Source organism: Prionailurus viverrinus, chromosome D1 (assembly GCF_022837055.1).
Source record: "Prionailurus viverrinus isolate Anna chromosome D1, UM_Priviv_1.0, whole genome shotgun sequence".
In the NCBI taxonomy this organism is placed as follows: Eukaryota; Metazoa; Chordata; class Mammalia; order Carnivora; family Felidae; genus Prionailurus; species Prionailurus viverrinus.
The window spans coordinates 66,649,253-66,667,394 of record NC_062570.1 but is presented as its reverse complement, the minus strand read 5'-3'; the positions used below and the strand labels follow the sequence as shown (position 1 = coordinate 66,667,394).

General features: G+C 37.1%; 1 protein-coding gene across 6 annotated transcripts in view; it reads left to right on the top strand.

Annotated features, from left to right (window-relative positions):
- SBF2 (SET binding factor 2) overlaps positions 1 to 18,142 on the top strand; it is a 501,522-nt gene that overhangs the window by 413,554 nt on the left and 69,826 nt on the right. For 5 of the 6 annotated variants that reach the window (XM_047877111.1, XM_047877108.1, XM_047877112.1 and 2 more), the window contains exons 18-22: positions 4,310 to 4,480; positions 12,331 to 12,593; positions 14,994 to 15,166; positions 16,219 to 16,292; positions 17,750 to 17,945. In XM_047877111.1, coding sequence (XP_047733067.1) covers positions 4,310 to 4,480; positions 12,331 to 12,593; positions 14,994 to 15,166; positions 16,219 to 16,292; positions 17,750 to 17,945 — 877 coding nt within the window. The remainder of the gene's footprint in view (positions 1 to 4,309; positions 4,481 to 12,330; positions 12,594 to 14,993; positions 15,167 to 16,218; positions 16,293 to 17,749; positions 17,946 to 18,142) is intronic. The other variant, XM_047877109.1, reaches the window with a different exon arrangement.

The following is an 18,142-nucleotide window of genomic DNA, read 5'->3' as shown; positions in this document are numbered from 1 at the left end:
ACAATATAATCCTCGTCAGGCCAGTGTAAAATCATAAAAGTACTGGTTGGCACCATCCCCAAACTGTGCAATGAAGTATACTTGTATTTCAGTATCAGAGGTAGATTCGAAATACCCAGCAACTTAAACAATAAATATTTGTATTCTGCATTATTCTTTAAGACCATTACATATTTGTGGAATCAATCCTACCAGCTAGCTTTTTTCCTGAAATCTGGTTTCCCTCTACGCCCCCTAACTGGGTCCTTGGGCCTGGAGAACAAGCATGTCTAGCCAGGCAGACCTTAGACCGACCCCTCATACTGACATCTTAACCTTCCCCTTGACCAATTCATCTCTGAAATGATTTGTGTCCATTTTTTAGATTTGAATCTGGCCTGCTGGTTGGTAAGCCTGGTAATTTTATTCTCCTTACCCTATCCCATGCTGAATTTCCTTTGAATGCTTTGTGGAAAACGAATGGCATTGTTTATTTAATCTAGTACCTTCAGGGCTATTGTTTTTTTCTAGATAAGGAAGGAAGTCAACATATTCTTAAACATCTCATAAAATTGCATGGCAAAATATCACTTGTTTTTTTAGGACAGAACCATAAAAAAATATTAGGAAATATAAAATAAATATTGTTGCCAAAATTGAAGGGAAAGAGAGCTGTCATTTGACAACAGCATTCCCTACCATGACCACCACCACCACCACCATTGCACTCTCAGTGTGGATTGGGTCTCATGTTTGTACAAAACAAAAGGTCATGAAGATGGTGTATGGGCCAATTTGAGAAACTATCATAGGAAAGTTTTCTCTTCAAAGAAGTTATTAGAATCAGGAGATAGTTTCATAGATAGGTGCTTATTTTCTTTGTTTACAAATACTACTGTTATAGAAATAGTGAATTGGAGACTCTAAACAATCTCATTGTATCCTTCTCCAGATAATTATAATATAGTTTTGTGGAATATCTCAATTTTTATATCTTACAGAAATGATACTGAACAGCAGAAAACCTTATTTCTCATCCCTTCTACTCATCTTGCTGTATGACCTCGGGGAAATCCATTTTTTTTTTGTAGGGTCTCGCAAATACACAGTGAAGACATGCAGCATTCACCTTACCACCCAAGACCAGCTAGACTACAAAGCTCCATTTTTGCAGTTCCTATCTAAAGCCCTGATAGAATGTAAGCAGAATAAGGTGCTACTGCCCTCTGCTGGTCCTAAGAACACACCTGCCCATCAGTGCATTGGCCCTCCCATCCTAACAGTGAGGGACACAGTGGCCCTTGCCTGTGGTTGGAAAGACATTGCAGGAAACCATAAGGAAGGAGGAAGGTTTCATATTTGGAAAAATAATAATAGTTGAAGTATTTGGGAATTAATGATTTATTATGCATATATCAGATGCCATAGCCATGTGTGACTGCCTTGCCACCAAAAAGTATCCTATAATCACTCCCCCCCCCCCCCCCCCCCCGGCTACATTGTCTCACCTGGGAAACAGTTGTGGGTGCTGATACTTTGAGCCACTGTCACTCTATCTTGGAATATATACAGGCCACTTTTGTATGGAAGATTTAGGAGAGTTTTTGCATATTCATTTTTAGTTTATGAATAAATAGGAAGATAATAAGTCATATGTGCCAAGGAAAGTGAATATGCAGCATCAGTAAGAAAAATTCTGAAAAGGAAAGAAAGGCAGGGCTTCATTATGCTCTCAGATCCCTAAGGAACTCTGTCAAGTTGTAATAAGAGATCTAAAGTTAATAATAGCTTTTTTGGTTAGTTGATGATCCTAAAAGTACTTTATGTGAGAAACTGATAAGGATTTGCTAAGAGCTCTGTTTTTCTGAGCTCATCTATATTAATTTCGGAACTCTAAAATTTAAAAATTTTAAGAGCTGCTGTTTATTACCTTGCATTATGTAAGAAATGGTGCTGCTTCTGACTATACTTACAGGAGAGGCAACTGAGAATTATGCTTTTATCTTGTTTGAATTTCATGCCTTTAAAATCTCTTTCTTTTTTTTTTAATGTTTATTTATTTTTGAGACAGAGGCAGAGTGTGAGCAGGGGAGGAGCAGAGAGAGAGGGAGACACAGAATCCAAAGCAGGCTCCAGGTTCTGAGCTGTCAGCACAGAGCCTGACAAGGGGCTTGAACTCACAAACCATGAGATCATGACCTGAGCTGAAGTCAGACCCTTAACTGACTGAGCCACCCAGGCACCCCTAAAATCCCTTTCAAAATAGGTCTGTGCACTGCTACTGAGATCATTATTAGTCCTTAGAGTGCTGCAGAGCCAAAAAAAAAAAAAAAAGTGCAACCTACATCCCGAGTATCTACAAGCAGAGTATAGGAGGAACATGGGATTCACATTGTCTGTGACTTCTGCTTACGTACTCGCAGAACCACACACATTTTGCCCATGATTCCCCAATGGTAGATGGTAACTGTGTTTTAAAGGAGTATATAGGCATTATGAAGATCAACAGTGATCCTCATGCAGCTTCCCTTTGGAGAACTCTTGATTTTTGTTTTACAGCCAATCTCAACTTATAGTCACCTGATTGGGAGTTATAGTCAATCATCTCAGCAGCAGTACATAGTCCTAGCTTGAAAGGGACTTACACATGTGATACAGAAATACATAGACTCTCATAGGCAAAATCACAGCCATCCCGCTTCTAACTAAATAGGTACTGTTACATTTCGTGGTATGCATGGTGCCTATTCCAGTTCTAAGTTTAGTCTGCTCTAGACCAAGAAGGAAATTAGCATGTATTAGAATATCATTTTTACCAGATATCTTATTCATCTGTTATACATCCCTAAGAAATGAACCAACTTTTGCTACATAACTCTTATATATATAACCTTAATAGTAATCTTCAGTGTCCAACATTCCAAAAGAAGAGAAGTAATCTTATTAAATTGCTTTAAAAACCTTATCAGAAACCTTAGTCCTACTCATTGAAAACAGATGAACTCAATTCCAAAAAATAAAATGAACAAAAATTGTCTATTGAGAACATTACCTGCTGTTTGCTGAGAAATTTTCGATTAAAAAATTTTTGAAATACCTTTAACCTTTAGAGATGAAAGCCAGTAGCTATGGAAAGATTATTTAAATCATTAACTGGAACTGACAATATGAATCACATGTGAAAGTAAAAATACAATGTTAATGAAAATCATATCTGATCCTTCAAGGCAGAATATTACTTTGGGAAACAAAACCCTGAAGTACAGGAAAAAAACAGCAGTGCTAATTAGTACTTAACTTCTTTTATGATGTTTTTTGCAAGACAGTTTGGTATACAAAAAAGAGCAGGGGCTTTGGAACCAAACAAACTTTGGGCTTGAAAATCGTTTTTACTACTTATGTAATTTGTTATTTGGCTTTAGGCAATCACTTAAACCTCCCTGAACTTCTGTTTCCTCTTCCTTAAATTGGCAATAATAAGGTGCATCTTATATTTAGTATTAAGTGAGATATGTAAATATTTATGAAGTGCCTCAATAAATATTTATGAAGTGCCTCAAGTGCCTGCAGAGTTAGTTTTCCTTCCTTCTATTGTAAATCACAGAGTAAGGTTTACTCTTACTTTGAAGCCCAGCAGGAAGTCCTGGAAACGAAGGTTTGGTTTGAGATTACCTTCCCTTGACCAGTCTTGGTTACCAGAAAATGCCATTGAAGTGCAGGACATTCTGCTAGGGAGTATGTGAGGCAGGCAGCAGTCTTGGTGGGGAGGTAATGGGCTAGAGTGACCAGTAGGGAGGGTGTAATTCTTCTTGAGTCCCAAATGCATGACACGCCCTCATTCTGTGTGTAAGGCCACACTGCGGGTTCACTCACATTTTAATTAGTGCCTCCCCCCCAGCAAAATGTACTCTAAAACCAAGTAGAAAAAAATTTCAATTATCTGAAGCTTTGTTTAGGTTACGATGGATTTCATTCACATATCCTAATTGTAATAAGAGCTACTACCAACTCCAAAGTGCCAGGTACTTTTCATACATTCTCTAATTCATATAATAACTTCGATTTCTAGCTGATGCTAAAATGTCTGTGAAGTGACTGAGACCCTAAAGGATTTCCTAGGAAGCCCAAAGTTGCCAGCTGTAAAATTAATATGTTTAAAAAAAGAAAGGAGAAAAATGAATAGGTTGCTGATTGCTAAGCTTGTACTGCCATAAGGTATTGTTTAGGTAAACACTTTGATAACATCTATGATCAACCATGACCCCTGTAATTTTCTGAACCTTCATGACTTGGTCAGCCCTGTGATGATATGTATTGTGTGTTCTCACAGAAACTGGCCCCTGGAGTCAGCCAGTTTGCTTATACCTGTGTGCAGGACCACCCCATTTGGACGAATCAGCAATTTTGGGAGACAACCTTCTACAGTGCAGTGCAGGAACAGGTTCGCTCTCTGTATCTCTCAGCCAAGGAAGACAATCATGCCCCATATCTGAAGCAAAAGGTAAGAGAAGAAAGGTGCTGGTGTGGGACTGGGATCTGGCTTCAAGGAAAGCTTATTCAGATATTCCCAGGGCAAAAGGAAACCCAAGCACTTTCTACCAGTACATTTAAGTTTCATTTTAGGGAATCCTGTCGTGACCGTCTTTACTGTGTGGATTTCTGATATTACATTTTTCCATAATAACTTCTTAATATAGTTCTTTAGCATTAGAATTGTTTTATTATATTTTAATAAATAAGAATCCTTTTGAAACAATTATAGGAAGTTGAACAGAGAAAAGAAAATGAAAAGACCTGGGCAGATGTCTTTGTGCAATTAACTTTTTGAAGAAATGTCAGATTAAAGTTAAATGACCCTAAAATAAATGTAAAATTCAATAGTTCTTCTCAAAAGTATGTCAGCAATAGGTCCTGTTCTCCTTTTAGGAATATTCTATATGTTTCTACATATTTTATCAGCATCAATTATACTTCAGAAAAATATCAGAATATTTTAAAACAAGAAAATTGTTTTTAATTTGAAAAAGGAGTTTAAATTTTCTGAAATTTGACAATTCACTAAGTGTCTGGTCTTAGGCAATCACTTTACTTCTCTGTGCCTTATTTCCACATTGGTAAAATGAGTAGATAGAATTTTTGTAAGACTTTGATGTATAATACAAGTAAAGGGCACTCAAAAGTGCCTGACACATAGTAAATAATAAATGTTAGAAATTACCAACCTTATTAATTGAACTTAAACCAGGATTAAAGGCTGATTGTCAATGTTGATTCACTTTAAGAGTAATTTTTTAATTTTTTTTTTTATTAAGAGTAATTTTTAATTCTACATGCTGGGCTAATACATTACTGATGATCCTTCCCATCACCCTCCATTTTACTTCATCTTTTTTAAATTTCAGTGTAATTAACATACATTGTTATATTATTTTCAGGTGTACAATATAGTGATTCAGTAATTCTATATACATTACTCAGTGTTCATCACATTAAGTGTACTCTTAATCTCCTTCACCTATTTCACCCATTCCCCCACTCACCTTTCCTCTGGAACCACCACATTGTTCTCTATAGTTAAAGCCTATTTTTTTTGTCTCTTTTTTTCTTTGTTCATTTGTTTTGTTTCTTAAATTACACATATAAGTGAAATCATATGGTATTTGTCTTTCTCTGACTGACTCATTTCACTTAGCATTTATACCCTCTAGATACATCCATGTTGTTGCAAATGGCAAGATTTCATTCTTTTTTATGGTTGAATTATATATATATATATATATATATATATATACACACACACACACACATATATATATATACACACACACACACACACACCACATCTTTCTTCATCTGTCAGTGGACATTTGGGTTGCTTCCTAATTTGGCATTATAAATAATGCCAACATATCAATGCATGTATCTTTTCAAATTAGTGTTTTCCTATTCTTTAGGTGAATACCCAGTAGTGGAATTACTGGATCATTACCACCTGTATACCTGTGTCCTAATAATATTTGACTCCCATATTTACAAGGAAATTAGCTCTATTTTAAATTTTTTGAAGAACCTTCATTCTGTTTTCCACAGTGGCTGCACTAGTTTCCATTCCCACCAATAGTGCACAAGGGTTGCTTTTTCCTTGCATCCTCGCCAACACTTGTTGTTTCTTACATCACCACATATTTTAAATTGACCTGTATTATGTGAGATAAATGAATTTAGATACCTAACAGGAATTACATAGTAGTATTCAAATATTTGTATATCTCATGTAATTTTAAACATTATTTGTCTATTCTTGAGTATGATAAGAACAGAAACATTACTAAAAAATAGCTGACATCTCATATTCCAAACTATTATTCTACACTGCTAGTGTGAATTGTTTACTTAATTTAATGTAAAACTCAGATTTTTCTTTCAAAACACCAAATGTACTTGGGTAAGGGGTAACTATAGCAGATGCAAATTAGTTTGAGGTCATGGTCTAGAAATATTTGGGCTGGCATGGTGCTTTTGATAGTTTTTAAAAGCAGATGTAGTGTAACAGAGGTATATCTCAAAAGCATTTGTAGAGCAAACACATGTCACTACTTCTCTGTCCTCTTTTCTAAAGAAGTCTTTTTATGATACACAGATTATATACAAGTGAGACTAGGGACACCTGAGTGGCTCAGTCGTTTAAGCATCCGACTTCGGCTCCAGTCATGGTTTCACGGTTTGTGGGTTTGAGCCCCACATCAGGCTCTGTGCTGATAGCTTGGAGCCTGGAGCCTGCTTTGGATTCTGTGTGTGTGTGTGTGTCTCTCTCTTCCTCCCCTGCTCACTCTCTGTCTTTCAAAAATAAATAAATGTTAAAAAAAAATTTTTTTAAAAACAAGTGAGACTAGATATACTAGCTCTACTTAACTTTTCAGCCTACTAGGAAACTCCTGTTTAAAATCCCATTGTCAGACATACCAAAAAGAAAAAAGAAAGAGGATTTTAAGAAGATGGTGGGAGAGAACCATAGACTCACATTGTCCCACAAATACAACTAGGTAACTATCAAATCATCTAAAAACCTCAGAAATCAATCTGAAGATGGCAAAACAAACTCCACAACTAAAGATAGAGAAGAAGGCACATTGAAGAAGGTAGGAAGTGTAAGATGTGGCTTGGAAGAGAAACAGATCATGGCCATTGAGGTAGAGGGAGCTACAGTTGCACAGAAGAGTAAGAGACAAGCTTGCGTACCAGGCGTGCACGGGGAAAACAAATCCCCATAGAACTGGCTTAGAAAGTGAGAGGGACCAATTTCTTGAATTCTTGCAACCAGAAGAGCTTTAAAACATGAAGTTTTAAGGCCAGTGGACTTGGCTCAGTGAGAGCCCAGAGGACACTGGGGCTGCTCTTGGAGAAAAAGCAGGCCAAACAGCCCAAGGACATACTGCACAGAAACAGTAATCTGAAGAAAACCTGGGACACACAGTGGGGAGGTTAGTTGTTCATCTTAGAGTATGTCACAGAGGCAGCATTCACAGAGACCCCTCCAGGAACAAAGGAGCTGGCAGGTGCCATTTCCCTTCCCTGGCCCTCAGCATAAACACAGAGCCACCTTTGGGAACCAGTGCAGCTACCTAATTTTCTTACTCCAAGCCCCACCCCCTGTACTCAGTGGAACTGCCTTCTTAGCCCCAACCTGGTAGGTCTCCTCCCCTAGAGGACCAGCTCAAACCCCTGCCAATACCATCCACATCTGTAAGTTTTGTGAGGACAGCAAGAGGCCTCATTTCACAAGCAGACCAGAACATACCTAGTTACAATGCACTGCAGCCAGGACACAACAGCAGACCACACACAGCACACACTGGAGGTATCTGGAAGCACCAGGGCTGGGAAAATAGAGGACACTACATTGCAGGATACTACAGAACTTCATAAAGCCATTATCCTAAAAAAACAGGAGACAACTAACTTTTCTAACACCCAGAAACAGGCACAGAGACTTAGACAAAATGAAAAGACAGAGGAATTTGTCCCAAATGAAAAACCAGGACAAGGCCACAGCTGGAGATCTAAGTGACACAGATTTAAGTAACATACCTAGTGGAGAATTTAAAGCAATGATCATAAGGATACTCACTAGATTTGAGAAAAGAGTGGAGGACATCGGTGAGACGATTAACACAGAGATAGGGAATAATATAGCAAAGATAAAAGTCTCAATAAAGGAAATGAGAAACATGCTTGATGGAATGAACAGCAGGATGGAGGAAACAAAGGAATGAATTAATGACCTAGAAGACAGAGTAATGGAAAGTAATCAAGAACAACAAAAGAGAGAAAAAAGAATCATGAAAATTAGAATAGAATAAGGAACTCAGTGACTCCATCAAACATAATAAAATCCATATTATAGGAGTCCCAAAAGAAGAAGAGAGAGAAAAGGGTCACAGGGTTTACCTGAAGAAATGATACCTGAAAACTTCCTAATCTGGGGAAGGAAACATCCAGATCCAGGACGAATAGAGAACCCTGAAAAAAAATTAACAGAAGCATATCCACACCAAGACATCTTGTAATTAAAATGGAAAATATAGATATAAAGCAAAAATATTAAAAGACACAAGACAAAAGAGGACAGTTACATACAAAGGAAACTTCGTAAAGCCATCACCAGGTTTTTTTTTAGCAGAAATTTCCCAAGCCAGAAAGGAGTGGCATAACATATTCAAAGTGCTGAGTGGGAAAAATTTGCATCCACAAAAACTCTATCCAGCAAAGCTAACATTCAAAGTAGGAGGAGAAATAAAGAGATTGATAGGCAAACAGTAATTAAAGGAGTTCATGACTACTAAACCAGCCCTGCAAGAAATACTAAATTCCTCTCCATGAGAGGAAAAGAAAGACCAAAAGTGATAGTAGGAAAGTAGGAATCACAAAAGCAGTTAAAATGAATATTTCTATAAAAAACCACTGAAGGAAATCACAAAATAAAAGGATGTAAAATATGACACCATATACCTAAAACATGGGGAGGCCAGGAGTAAAGAATGAGTTCAGCCTTAAATGACCATCAACTTAATATAGACTGTCGTATGCAGAAGAGGTTATATGCAAAGCTAATGGTAACCACAAATCAAAACTGCTAATAAATATTCAAAGAATAAAGAGAAACAAATCCAAATATATCAGTAAAGAAAACCAGCAAACCACAAAAGAGAGAAAGACAAGAAAGGATCAGAATCTTCAGAAACAACCAAACAAGTAAGTAATAAAATGACAGTAAACACATATCTATCAATAATTACTGTGATTGTAAATAGACTAAATGCTATGCATTTTTCACAGAACCAGAATGAACAATCATATAATTTAAATGGAACCACAAAACACCCCAAATAGCCAAAGCAATCTTGAAAAAGAAAAGCAAAGCTGGAGGCATCACAGTTCCAGACTTCAAGTCATATTACAAAGCCATAGTAATCAAAACAGTATGGCCCTGGCACAAAAATAGATACATAGGTCAATAGAACAGATCAAAAACCCACAAAGAAACCAACAGTTATATGGTCAATTAATCTTCAACAGAAGAAAAAAGAATATCCAATAGGAAAAAATAGTCTCTTCAACAAATGGTGCTGAGAAAACCGGACAGCAACGCAAAAGAGTGAAACTGGACCAGTATCTTTCACCATACACAAAAGTAAACTCAAAATTGAGTAAAACCCTAAATGTGAGACCTGAAACTATAAAAATCCTAGAAGAAAGCACAGGCAGTAATTTCTCAGACATCAGCCATAGCAATTTTTTTCTAGAAAGGTTCCCGGAGGCAAGGGAAACAAAAGCAAAAATAAACTATCAGGACTACATCAAAATAAAAAGCTTTTGCACAGTGAAGAAAACAGTCAACAAAACTAAGAAGCAATCTACAGAATGAGAGAAGATATTTTCAAAAGACAGATCTATAAAGGGTTACTATCCAAAACATATAATGAACTTCTAAACCCCCAAAAGCAAATTATTAGTAAATGGGCAGAAGATATAAACAGACTTTTCTCCAAAGAAGACATACAAATGCCAAAAGACACATGAAAAGATGTTCATCATCACTTACCATCAGGGAAATATAAATCAAAACTGCAATGAGATATCACTTCATACCTGCCAAAATGGCTAAAATAAAAAACATAAGAAACAGCAAGTGTTGGCAAGGATGTGGGGAAACACTCGTGCACTGTTGGTTAGAATGCACACTGGTGCAAAACAGTATGGAAGTTCCTCAAAAAATTAAAAATAGAACTACCCTACAATCCAGCAATCACACTGTCACAATACTGGGTACTTACCCAAAGAATACAAAAACACTAATTCAAAGGGATACATGAACACTGATGTTTATAGCGAATTATCAACAATAGCCAAATTATGAAAGCAGCCCAAGTGTCCATTGATTGAAGAATAGGTAAAGGAGATGTGGTGTATGTATACAGTGAAATATTATTCAGTCATAGAGGAATAAAATCTTACCATTTGCAACTACATGGATAAAGCTAAAGAATGTAATGCTAGGGGTGCCTAGGTGACTCAGTCAAGTGTCCCACCTTTGGCTCAGGTCACGATCTCATGGTTTGTGGGTTCAAGCCCCACATCGGGCTCTGTGCTGACAGCTCAAAGCCTGGGGCCTGCTTCAGATTCTGTGTTTCCCTCTGTCTCTCTGCACCTCACCTGCTTGTGCTCCCTCTCGCTCTTTCTTGCTCTCTCTCTCAAAAATAAATAAACATTAAAAAAGAGTGTAATGCTAAAAAAAAAATAAGTCAGCCAGTTAAAGACACATACCATAAGATTTCACTAATATGTGGAATTTAAGAAACAAATGATCATGGGGAAAAGAAGAGAGAAACTGAGAAACAGACTCTTTATGAAGAACAACCTGGCGGTTACCAGAGGGGAGGTGTGGGGGGGAATGGGTGAAATAGGTGATGGGGTTAAAGAGCATACTTATCATGATGAGTAGTGAGTGCTTGTTGTATTATGTACTTGTTGAATCACCACATTGTACACCTGAAACTACTATAACACTGTATGTTAATCAAACTGAAATTAAAATTAAAAACTTAATAAAAAATAAAATGTCTCATTACCACCTGTATACCTGTGTCCTAATAATATTTGACTCCCACATTTACAAAGAAATTAGCTCTATTTTTTGTGATTTTGGTCATTCTGTCTCCTCCCAAACAACAGAAGAGAAGAAACACATCAGAGTACAGTAAAACCTTGGTTTGAGAGCATAATTCATTCTGGAAGCATGCTTGTACTCCAAAGCACTTGTATATCAAAGCAAATTTCCCCCAAAGAAATAATGGAAAAACAGATGATTTGTTCTACAACCCAAAAATATTCATATAAAAGTTATTATAATACTGTAATATAATATAAAATAATAAAATACAAAATATAAAGAAAAATAAATCAACCTGCACTTACCTTTGAAAACCTTTGTGGCTGGTGTGAGGGAGATAAGAAAGGAAGGGTTATTGTGCGGGATGACTTTATCACTAACAGAATCACTGCTATCTATTGGCTCCATGGAATTTTTTCTTTTCATGCAACTTTAACAAGGAATCTATCCAATGACCTAGAATGAAGCAAAGCATTCCTAAGCTTGTATGGAAAAGCAAAGAACTGTCCATAGGTGCTTTGAAGTGACAAAAAGTACGCTAGTGCCAGTTGTGGGCACTTCTGACATTCTGAAAAATCACTGATTTCTTCCAAGCACCCCTACCTGAGACCAAGTATCTGAGCTTGGGAGACGATCACCCACAATCCCGTAGCAAGAGAGAGAGAGAAGAACCATTGGCTCAGTTGTGATCATGTGACATTCAGCATCATGTACTACTCATATTGCAAGACATTGCTTTTATCAAGTTAAAATTTATTAGAAATGTTTGCTTGCCTTGTGGAACACTTGCAGAACAAGTTACGGGCAATCCAAGGTTTTACTGTATTAGTAAATGCTGCTGGAGTGCATTCATTCATTTATAGGTATTTTGCATTAGCAATTTGTTATAATTAGCAGCTTGAAAGAGGTGGAGCCATAGAGATAAATAAATGCAATGAAATGTTAGCAGTGCAAAATGTATCCATCCATGCTTTGCTGCTGCTTCCCTGAATTTATCACATGGTTCCACTCAAGATTGGCTGGAACTGGAAGAAAAAGGCTAGAATTTGTTTTGTTGTTACGTTTTGGTTATATGGGGTTTTTTTTGGAGACATAGATATTTATTTAATAGATGGATTATTGAAACATGTTCAATGCTTTCTGAGCTTGTGTGATGTCACAGATTTGCATTGTTTTTTTAGGATAAGCTTCCAGATGACCAATATCAGGAAAAGACAGCAATGGACCTGGCAGCCGAGCAGCTACGCCTTTGGCCTTCTCTGAGCAAATCAACTCAGCAGGAGCTGGTGCAACGTGAGGAAAGCACTGTCTTCAGTCAGGCCATTCATTTTGCAAACCTCATGGTGAACCTGCTGGTTCCATTGGATACAAGTAAGAATAAGCTCCTAAGAACATCAGCACCAGGCGACTGGGAGAGTGGAAGCAACAGCATTGTCACAAACAGGTACCAAAATGTACACACACAAGACCTTTCTATTCTTGTCTTAGCAGACAATATAAACCATTTTGGGCAAATACTCCTGTACATGTTTCAAAAATTTAAGCATTTTCCTTACCTTCAGACTTGCTCAACTCCTTTTTTTTTTTCAACTCTTTTATATTAAAAGATCTTCACTTCATCTAATTCTTCTTTTTTTTTTAATTTGAGAGAGAGCAGGGGAAAGGGGGTGGGAATGAGAGAGAGAGAGAGAGAAAAAGAGAGAGAGAATCTTAAGCAGGTTCCACATGGAGTGCAGAGCCCCACGTGGGGCTAGATTCTATGACCTAAGCTGAAATCAAGAGTCAGACGTTCAACCAAGCCACCCAGACACCCCGTATCTGACTGTTCTTAACCATGTCCCACATTCTCTTCTCTTTTGTGACCTGATATTTCAAATGCCTCACCCACTACAGATCAAGCCCTTCAGTTACTTTCTGCCATAGCAATTTACAGAAATCAGTCTGGAAAATTACTAATCAACTTCTTGCCAAAGTGATTATTTGTTTCTCAGCCCTCCTTTTTTCAGTGTATGCATTGCATTCGTTTATAATCGTGTCCTCAACCATGCCTTGCTCCCAACCCTACAATGACTTCCAGTATCACAGAGAATAAATCCATAGGCTACAAGGCCTAACCGGATTTGGCCCCTGACAACTTCTCTGACTTTATTTCCTATCATTCTTCTGCCAGTAAAACCGTCTCCCTGCTAATGCTAATCCTCAGACACTCTAAGCATAATACTGCCTCAGGATCTTTGTACTTGTTCCTACAGTCTGAAATACTCTCCCTGAAATAGTCACAACAATCACTCCCTCACTTCATTTAATTCTCTGGTCATATGTCATCTACTTAGGCCTTCCTGACTTCCTTATCTTAGTAGCATATCCATCACTCTTTCTCCTACCTTGCATTTTTTTTCTTTCATGACACTTTCTACCACCTGATTTATTTTCATATATTTGCTTATTGTATGATTCATTCATTGCTGTACCCCCAGCTCTTTGCATATAGTAGACACTCACTAAATATTTGGTTGAACATGTGATTAAATGAATGAATAAATGAACTGCATACCCAACAGTAGTGAAACTCTAACCTTTTAGGTCTTCAGTGATGCTCTAACATCCTGGTAGTTCTTCTCTCATAAATCCTTCTCAGACTCTTTCAGGCAGCTTCTCCTCTCTTTCCATTTTCAATCCCTCTTCCAGGCTCTTCATACTCTCTTAGAAACTCATCCACAAGCCCACATCTCTGACCCCAATTTCTCAATCCCCCTATCCCAGATACTTAATTTTTGTCAAGAACACTTGAGAGCTTCTGGTCTTCCAGGCTAGTCTACTTTTTGTTGTTTTGAAGTCAGTCTTTTGCACCATGCAGTCAGCTGCACAGATCTCTTATTTCTTCCCGCAGAGAGTTATTTTATGTGAACAATGTAACCTGGGCCTTCATCACTTCAAACTATAGATAACCATGCTCCTTGAAAGTCTGCCTAGTGAGCGGCTAAGGCACTCAGGTTCTTTAATGTTTTGGTATGATGTGAGGCCCTATTCCCTGTTTAGCTTTTCTTTAAAGCTGATTCATCTAATATGGTTGAATTTGGAGGAAAGAGAACTGAGTAGGTTAGAACAGGCAAATGAGTCTTTCCCATGGTTAGCAGTCTAAAAGAAGGCATGGAGGCAGGAGTAACTGTTGAATAGTGGGAACCGAATAAGCAGCCAGGACAGGGATGGAGCTTTTACATCTACTCCATTTCAAATTTATTCCCTTCTGTTGCATGATTTTATCACCTGCAGAAGATCGATGGCTTCACAGTGACTAAAAGGGTTGTGGTTCACTCAAAGAGATAAATATTGTCAAGAGAATGGTTCATAGGTCAGTTTGGTTCTTCCATTTGGAAAAAATATGCTATATTCTGGGAAAAATTCCTTTACTTTGTCCACCAGAGAACATGTCCCCCAGTTATCAGAGGCCAAAGATAGCCATATTACTTTGTCTGGCTCTATGTAGTAATTAAGAGAGAACAGGGTTTTTGTTTTGTTTTGTTTTGTTTTTCTGTTTTTTTTTTTATTGTTGTTTTTATGGGTTTTCTTTTAGAAGGTTCAAGTATCAGATAATAAATGAAGGAGTCTATTTTTGTTTTAGTTTCTGTGGTTCCTGAGTTCCCTTTTAGGAGAATGACAGAAGGTATTTGTTATAAAAACAAATCTGGGTCCAAAGGACAATGCCTGACAGTAGCTTTCGAATGCAGGCAAGTAGAATATCATAATGAAAGCAAATTTAAATTGCTATGGAAATTGACTGTGATAGATTAGTCATTTGTTACATTTGAGTACTGACCATGATTTCTTTCCTTGACTTTCTCAGTATTGCAGGAAGTGTAGCTGAGAGCTATGATACAGAAAGTGGGTTTGAAGATTCAGAGAATAATGACATCGCCAATTCTGTTGTGCGATTCATTACCCGATTTATTGACAAGGTTTGCACAGAAAGTGGAGTTACTCAGGATCATATCAAGAGCCTTCATTGCATGATACCAGGTAATCAGTTTGCAGATTAAATTAGAGAACCAGAATATTGGAGATAATTGGGTGAGAATTGTTTTTAGGGGTTTACTTTTTTTTGGCATAATACCTACAATATTTGTCTTCAATGTAGTTTAGCAATAATATTTATTTATGTTCTAATTAAATTTTTTAACATTTCTAAATTGTGGTAAAATATGTGTAGCATAAAATATGGCACTTTAAACTATTTTAAGTATAAAATTCAGTGATATTAATTACTTTCACAGTGTTGTGCAATCATCATCACTGTTACCAACACTTTTTTTTTTATAACGTTTATTTATTTTTGAGACAGAGAGAGACAGAGCATGAATGGGGGAGGGTCAGAGAGAGGGAGACACAGAATCTGAAACAGGCTCCAGGCTCTGAGCTGTCAGCACAGAGCCCGACGCGGGGCTCAAACTCACGAACCATGAGATCATGACCTGAGCCGAAGTCGGACGCTTAACCGACTGAGCCACCCAGGCGCCCCTGTTACCAAAACTTTTTAACCACCCAAATCATATCACACTCTGTACCCATTAGTCAGTAACTCCCTATTCTCCATCCCCATAGCCCCTGGTAACCTCTATATCTCTGTGAATTTGCCTTTTCTAAATATTGCATATAAGTTAAACCATATAATATTAGTCCTTTTTTGTCTGACTTCTTTCACTTAACATAATATTTTCAAGGTTCATGCATGTTGTAGCAGGTATCACAATGTCATTCCTTTTTATGGCTGAGTAATACTCCACCATGTGGATATACCACATTTTGTTTATCCATTCATCTGTTGATGGACATTTGGGGTTTTTTGCCTTCTGGCCACTATGAATATTCACATACAAGTATCTGTTTGAGTCCTTATTTTTTTATCTTTTCGGTATATAACTAGGAGTGGAATTGCTGCATCATATGGTAAATCTGTGTTTAACTTTTTGAAGAACCACCAAACTGTGATTAGTTTTTAATTGTAAAATATTCAGGATTTGTATTCTGCTTATTTTGTGCTCTTTCATTTTGAATACTCTGACTTGTTCTAGGAATTGTAGCTATGCACATTGAGACCCTAGAAGCAGTACATCGAGAGAGTAGAAGACTCCCACCGATACAGAAGGTAATTTTTCTAGACTACATGTTTTCAGGGTATAACATCTCTTCTTAAAAACAGAAACAATAGGCTGGTGTGCCCCAGAAAATACTTTCCCCTCACTTTTTACAAGATTAACTCCAGTTTTATCATGTAGATCCTCATAAAACAGATACTGAAGTAGAATAGGAGATTCAGCAAAGAAGCAATAATAGCCTCTTGTTGAGTCAGTTTTTATAGGCAGGGCATAAATTATGAACATTTGAACTTCTAAGCCCAAGCCAAGATTTTATGCCCTGCCTACTTCCAGAAAAAAAGGGCTTAAGGGAGTTACCATAAAAATACCAGGTTCCTGAATCTGTATACATTACAAGCATACGTCACAAGCATCTGGGAAGTCTATTAAAAATTGAGAGCCCAGAATCCCACCTCAGCCTCCTAAACTGGAGTTCCCTGAGACTTGGCCTGGGAATATATACTTTAATAAGCCTCCCAGATGATTATTTTGCAGCTAGTCTGGCACCAGTCTGTAAACCAGTCAGGACCCTCTTACCTATATAACAGAACTATTAAAAATAAATTCAAAGGAAAAGTCAGAAGCCGGATGGACAAGAAAGGTAATTCTATCAGAAATCTGAGACACAGTGATCATTATAACTTTGGCTTTACATTTAGCTCAGAGTTTCCTAGAGCCAACAAAAAGAATAGTACTGATTTATGTAGTTTTTATTGCTTAGTAAAAAATAAGCATATTAGATCTTCAGGAGAGAGGAATTTTTTTTCTAGCACTGGTATCTTCAGAGGAGTGTATCATGTGATTGTGTATTTCCCAAGATGTGTAAATGTTCATTATTTGGACATTTATTGTGTTAATCTTCAGTAAAGGTCTAGAAGGGCAGTTCCTTTTTAAGATGCATATATTTTTCTAAGTATTTGTTTTTTAAATTTACAGAAGTAACAATGTTCTTTGTATAAAATTGAAGCATTAGAGAAATACACATTCTACAAAGTGAAAGTCCTTCATGATTTTTCCAACTCCACCTCACCTCCGCCCTTAACCATGATAGTACCACCTTTAACAGTTTGGTTTATTTTCTCACAACTTTTTCTTTTTCCAGAAAAGGGAATTAAAATATACATACTGGTTTGCAACTTGCTTTAATTTAATAATATATCCTTGATATCTTTCCATGCCAGTATGTATAGATCTATGTTATTTTTTTTAATGCTTGCAAAACTTTCCATTGAATAGATATTTTAAACATTTTAGTGATTTCCAATTATTTTAGTGTTAATTAGCAAAAAATCTTTTCACATTTGGATGCAAAAACATCAATTCTGCCTCTTCCCAAATCTATTTTCTCTTTTTGGCTACCTAAGCAGTCTGTCTCAGGTTTTTTAGATCTGTGACTGAAAAGATAACTTTGGTCTAAGTGTTAGAAACCCCCCAAGATTTGTGTTTAAAATACCTTCTCTGTTGTTAGCCCAAGATTCTTAGACCTGCTCTACTGCCAGGAGAAGAAATCGTCTGTGAAGGTCTTCGAGTCCTGCTAGACCCTGATGGAAGAGAAGAAGCCACTGGAGGCCTTCTTGGAGGCCCTCAGCTACTGCCAGCAGAAGGAGCCTTATTCCTCACCACATACAGAATTCTGTTCAGAGGGACTCCCCATGATCAGCTGGGTATGACTCATATTAATGCCATCAGAACATGGATATACATGTGCTACTTGAGTTTTGATTCCATTTGTGTGCAGTAATTTGCAGATCATTTCAGATTCAAAGTAAGCCTTTTGTCACCAAGTATTTTTAGAATACTTTTGTCTGTCAAAGCTAATGATAATTTGGATTGTAGAGTCTAATTTAAAGAACCAAGGGTA